The sequence below is a fragment of the Gavialis gangeticus genome, unplaced genomic scaffold (assembly GCF_001723915.1).
Source record: "Gavialis gangeticus isolate Ggan-Ray unplaced genomic scaffold, GavGan_comp1, whole genome shotgun sequence".
Lineage (NCBI taxonomy): Eukaryota > Metazoa > Chordata > Crocodylia > Gavialidae > Gavialis > Gavialis gangeticus.
In genome coordinates, this window is record NW_017729025.1 from 109,134,123 (window position 1) to 109,140,155 (window position 6,033).

Here is a 6,033-nt window from a genome sequence, read left to right on the forward strand (position 1 = left end):
TTTTTTTTTCTTCAGTATGTCAAATATTGAATAATTATTATACAGTGCACATAGGAATATTCTGTAGGGAGCAAAACTTCCATAGAAGAATGGGCCAAGGTACCTAATGGGTGTATTATTTCATAGATTTCATAGACATTAGGGCTGGAAGGGACCTCGAAAGATTTTTGAGTCCAGCCCCTGCCCGAGGGGGAGAAAGAAAAAATATATTTATACTTTTTATAATTTCCTGTTCTAATCCATGCTTAAATTTAGCTTTTTCTGTAAAAAAAAATAAAAACATGACCCATTTGAACCTGACTTTCAACCAACTTAGATTGAAGCCTACTGGCTCAATCTGCAGATGCTCAGCAGCTCTGAAAATCAGGGCTTTAGTGTTTTAAAAGGTTTTTAGGTTTTATAGTTATAATGCCTAGTAAAAAGAACTGGTTGTTGGATGATATAACCCAGAATCTTTAATAAGAAGTTGGAAATGTGATGGGTACAAATTGAAGCACAGTGGATATATGAGCAGCGCATATCAAGGTGTTGGTCCTTCTTTACATAAAAAGAAATACTCTGACTGCCATCCTGTAGCTGGATCCACAGGGCTTGTCTGTGCTGATCTGAGTGCATAAGGATGTACATTATCCTGTCCCCCATCTGGTTACCCAAGTTGTTAAGTCACTTCCTGTACGACATGTGGTGCCCTTCTTCACTGCAGCTTCCTTACTATTATTGGTTCCTGTCTCCTTTTCCTGCAGCTAATCTGCTCTTTGCACAGCCTCACCAGGCACGTTGTATATCGAGGCCTGATGTCACCAGAAGAAATTCTCCCTCTTTTCCCAGGAAATTTCCACCAGAATTTAAAAAACCTCTTAACCAAGATAATCTTGGAAAACATGTAAGTGTCAACACCTGCTTTTCAGTTGATTTTACTTGAGAACATAGAGCTGGAGTTTATCTACCCATTCCAATACATATGCAACTGGAAAGTAGCAGCAGATATTAAGTTAGCAAAGGGAGACTTTGCCACAGTTTCTGAGCATCTCATCATGGCCAGGTGTAATGTGGTACTGAGCTTTTGCCTGAGAGTTCAGGAGAAGATGTCTGAAAGATCCTCCAACCCTTGCACATAACTAGATCTCCTGACCATGTTCTTTAAATCCCTTGCAATCACTAATGTTTTTATTTTTACAACTTGTCCCTGGGACAGAAGAGGGTTTTCTCCATTTTACTTATGGGTATCAGATGCAGCAGGTTAGATTCATAGATGGAATCATAGATTAGCACTGAATTATCTAGCTTTTAGGTTCCTGCCTGCCTTATGAAATTCACAGCCCTGAGTTAGGTACCTCCACTCCCTGACAATGTATGGAGAGAATCGGGCAGATAAGAATGGGTTCATGAAAGCCAGTAGGCTGAGTGGAAAATCACTTTGGGTGTTAGCATGAAATAACTAGACAGTATGTGAGCACAAGAATGACTAGTGGCCTAACTAATGTTCTGCAGACCCATACTCACTCTTTCACTCCCTGGTCCAGCAAATATTTTACGATACAGGTAAAACTTTAAGCGCTATTGGTAAAAACTTTACCCCTGCACTTTATAGACATCTCCAGGATTAGGCATTACATTTTCAGAATCTACACTGAGGACTTGGGCACCTCTCTTCTGGGCTAGATTCATAAAGGAACTAAGCAATAGATCTGCAAAAGGATTAGGGTGCTGTAGCACACAGCATTGCAGCATCTAAACTGTGAGTATGTTGTCACCCAGTGAACTCTGCTGTCACAAGGGAAGTGCCCAGGAAAGGTAGGCACCTGAAGAAAGGATCTGCAAAAGACAGCCACTCAGCAGAACTTGCCTACAGAGAGGGTAAAACTGAAATGCTGCCCCTTTGGGGGATTTTGGTGCCTCCAACTAGGTTGCAGGGAGGAGCTGTCCACTGAAGAGGCTTCACAACCTACTGGAGTTGGAGTACATTTATGTACCTTTCTCACAGGTTAGAGCCAGGAAGTAGAGATGATAGCAATACCCTCCATTTATTTTAATATTGGAGCACTTAGCTGTGGGAGACCCAAATTCCAACACTCCTGTCTGGCAACACTCCTGCCCTTTGAGCAGCCAGCAGGAAAAATCCTGGGACTGTGCAGGCAGGCATCCTGCTGGAGCCTGGCCAAGCCCCCCTCAGCTCAGTTCTGTGCAAGAGAAGGGAGGGCTGCTCTAGCACCCCCCAGCTTCTAGCCTAAGCCACTGCAGGCGTGCACCTAAATTTTCTCAGTCCAGAGAGAATGTCCTGTCACAGACCAGTTCGGCCTAGTCAGGTTAGATGAACCTGCAAAGATTAAATCAGTTCAGGCTTAGGCTTTGTGAATGTCTGTCCCTAGCCTTAGTGGTTCTATACCTGATCTTACAAACCAGCATTGTTTTTGTCAGGGGATCAGCTGTGCCAGGATGTGTTCCTTGCCCAGCCGATCCAATTAATTAGCAGGTACAGATGTCATTGGAACTGTTGTTTGGCAGGATTGGACTCCTGCCATTCCTGGGGCATCAGGGGCTTGATCTTGGGGCACAATGGCCCCAAGTGCCTGGCCCCATTCTGGGGCACACATCTGCAAATGCACAGTGATGAACCCCATGGAGTTTCTTGCTCTGAAGCATGAAACACACACTCTGGAATCATCTGTCCAGGGTGGCTGGAGAGCATGGACATCTCTGGGCTGTGAGGACTGTGCCATAACTGAACATACCTCTGCAGTGATAAAGCAACACAAAATATTAATGGGAATTGTTGCATTCCATTTTTTGGACATTTGAGGTGTGACAAAGGGCAAAGACATCTGTTTGCTCATGTTTTGCAGTTCTGTGGAACAACAAGGGTGACATCAGTTTGCAGATGTGACCTGTCCAGGGTCAGTCAAGATGTTTGGCAGAGATTAAATTTGAACCCAGTTATCCTGAATTTCAGGCTGGTATCCTAAGCAAAGAACCATCCTGCCTTCAGTCAGAATATCTCAAGATTTGGGAGAAAGTATTGTGTTTTACATGTTAGTTTTTATTCCTCTTGGTTGTCAGTTTCCAGGAGGAGCCTGAGGAGAAATATATATATCATCCGTCTTATCATCCATCTATTGCACTGATGTGCTGATGGGCATACCTGTATTCATCCTACGTATCCTGGGCCAGCATTCCTGTTTTATTTTAGTGCATTCACCCCATGGACTTTTTCAGGTGCAACAACAGAGCTGCTATCTGCTACAGTGTATAGTCTCATGGGCGCCTTCCTGCTGACCTAGTGGAGACAGTTCTTTACTGCTGATGAGTTGTTGTTTTTTTTCCCTCTCTCTCTCTCCATTCCACAGCTCTGCCTGGAGGAATGAAGCTCAAGCAAATCAGAGTAAGTTGTCAATTGCATTTTGTAGCAATTTAATATTCCTAAAATGGTTTACAAGGACTTGGAATTTAGAACAGTGAGTTGCATTAAGACAATATGACCTTGACTACTGAAGCATAGTGCAGAGAAACTAAGTTTAGCTTTACAGTGATTTAGCTAACATACCAGAAACGCATTAACCCACATGGAGCCCCATGGAGCTAGCTTGCTTCTGGGTACACAGCTAGCTCATTTTAAAGCAAGCTTCTCTACCCCATGTTGCAGGCTACAGTGGAGACACACCAAGTGTTTTCCACACTTGTCTCTTGCTGCTGCTTTTAGGAAAATTAAACCATGCTGCCATCTTGCAACCTTCCCAGGGGTTGCTAAGGGACTCAGTGTAAGCATTTCCCCCAAATACCTCTTCTGGGAAGTGCCACTGTAGGCGACTTAAAAAAAATACAGTTGTTCTCCTTTCATACATGTTTTGATCTTTCACACAGCTAACAATAGCAACACTGAAAGTCTGATCCATTTTAAGGATGCACACAAAAGCCATTTGTTCTAACTCTATACAACGTCAAGGAGGTGTAATATGGATGCAGGCACTTAGTTCGCTATTTTAGTTTGCTTGACAACCTTAACAGCTTTTATTCTGGAGAACAGTTTGGGTTCTCTGAGGACACTCCTGGCCCCTTACTGCCTCCCTGCAAGCAGATAAGCCAAAATTTTTGGTCAAACTGGAAGAAGAAAATTTCCTGGAAAGAAGATCTCACTTAAGCATCTTAAAAAGGGGGAGTCTTTCACAGCTGCAGAATCTTAATGGCAATTACAGCAATTGCTTGCAGGGAACAATTGCTTGTAATGTCAGGCCAATAGTTAATGTAGCCTTAACACTGCAATGGGATCTAGAAAATGAGGAAGAGAGCCAACACGATGTAACTAATCCACTTTCCAGGGGCTCTGTACTGATGGTGACTCTTGGACCATGTTCAGGAACCTCTGCTCTGAGGTTTCTGGGTTTTATTTTAACTAGTGCTAACTGGTGAAAAGAATATTTCACCATGTCTGAAAGGAGATTATTTTATGGGAAAGAGTGGATTACTTTAGCACTATATTTACGAAGCAGCTGTCATGTCTTACATAGGGGAAGATAGAATGATTTAAATAGCGGGCGTTGCAAATGATCAATCAACATAGCCATAAAATTTGGACAGTTTTCTGCCCTTCCAAAGGTGCCAGCAACGAATCCTTGCAAATTAAAATACAAGACTTAACGGATGCATTTTGTGTTATGCTGTGAACGCTGCCAAATGCTGGCTCTGGTGGACTGTACATGGGAGCTGGTTCCAGTCATGGGCACTTGTCAGCCAAGGCTGTGCTGCCCCCGGAGGTTAGCTCTGGGGAGAGATGGAAAACACCACTGTAATGATATGAGGAACAATTTCTCCTTGAAGTATCAGTAAGCAAGCTATCAGTTGGAGTCAGAGCAGGGAGGATGGCTATATATAGGCAGAGTCTTCCAGTCTTGTGAGGGAACCGAGGAACATTACACTAGAGCCTCCGTACAAGTAATCGGAGTATTAAAAGCCACCTCTGCTTATGCAGGATTTGAGAGAGGTTTGTGGGGGCCAGTGAGATAGCTAGGCATTGCGTGAAAATCCTGGTCACTGTGGGAGGAAAGTCCTGACGCTCTGCTTTGTGAGTAGGCCTGGTGCCATTAGTTTTTGTGTCTCCAGTTCTTTCCAATGCCTTCTGTTTGTTGGGGAATCTGGAAACCAGAGCTCATAAAACTCTGAAAAAAATCACTATGTATGAAAGCTGTACAGTAGCAAAACCCTAAGACATTAAGGATAGGACTTTAAAAGAGCCTCAGTGAATTAGGTGCCCAGCTCCCACTGCAGTTCAATGAGAGTTGCATCCTTATGTCCTTTGTAGGTTCCTTTGAAAATCCTCAGTCAGAGTCAATAAGGACAGAAATTCACTTGGAAACTCAAAATGAGTGGTTCCAATCTAAATAATAGAGAGGAAAAATAAATGTTAGTAAAATTATCATTGTTTCTATGCATCTGATAGAGTGAGAACTGCCACTTCTCCAGGAAGAAGTCCTGATGATGAGGTCGTTTGGAGCATAGGACATAATGGCCAGTGTTTGTGAGAAAAGGGATTGAAAAGTTCTAAGTGAAGTTGTAGTTCCTATAAATATAACCATGGCAGAATGTGCCACTGAATAGTCTAGCTTTATCCATTTATTTAAAATTGGAACTTACCTGATATCAGTGTTGCCAGTCTCCTGGACTCTGGTGCTGAGCTGCCTTTCTTGTATCTTGCATCAGGCAGACAAGTAGGCAGCATCTTTATCTCTTACCTTCTATTTAAGACGGCATGAAACCAGTTTTAGCATTCTGCTTCTTGGGGTGAGATGCAGCGAGCAGCATTTCATGATTTACTGAAGTTTTCCTCTATTTGTAAAGATGGATTATAGCACAGCAAGGCTGATGCCATGCACCCCAGACGGGGAAGTATGTTTATCCATTATTGGCATTTTGTTATATAAGAAACCATAACCAATTCAAAGACATTGCGGCAGTACCTGCCCAAGCAGTGTACTGTACGCAGAGTCTTAGTCTAGCTGCTGATAGTGGATGCACTCGCGGGTGTGAGTGTGGAGGGGTTCT

The 6,033-nt window shown here is 43.1% G+C and overlaps 1 protein-coding gene across 2 annotated transcripts in view; it reads left to right on the forward strand.

The window, feature by feature from the left end:
- The window catches only part of COMMD9 (COMM domain containing 9), a 16,391-nt gene that overhangs the window by 1,766 nt on the left and 8,592 nt on the right, over positions 1 to 6,033 (forward strand). For both annotated transcript variants that reach the window (XM_019519386.1, XM_019519387.1), the window contains exons 3-4: positions 744 to 883; positions 3,345 to 3,379. In XM_019519386.1, coding sequence (XP_019374931.1) covers positions 744 to 883; positions 3,345 to 3,379 — 175 coding nt within the window. The remainder of the gene's footprint in view (positions 1 to 743; positions 884 to 3,344; positions 3,380 to 6,033) is intronic.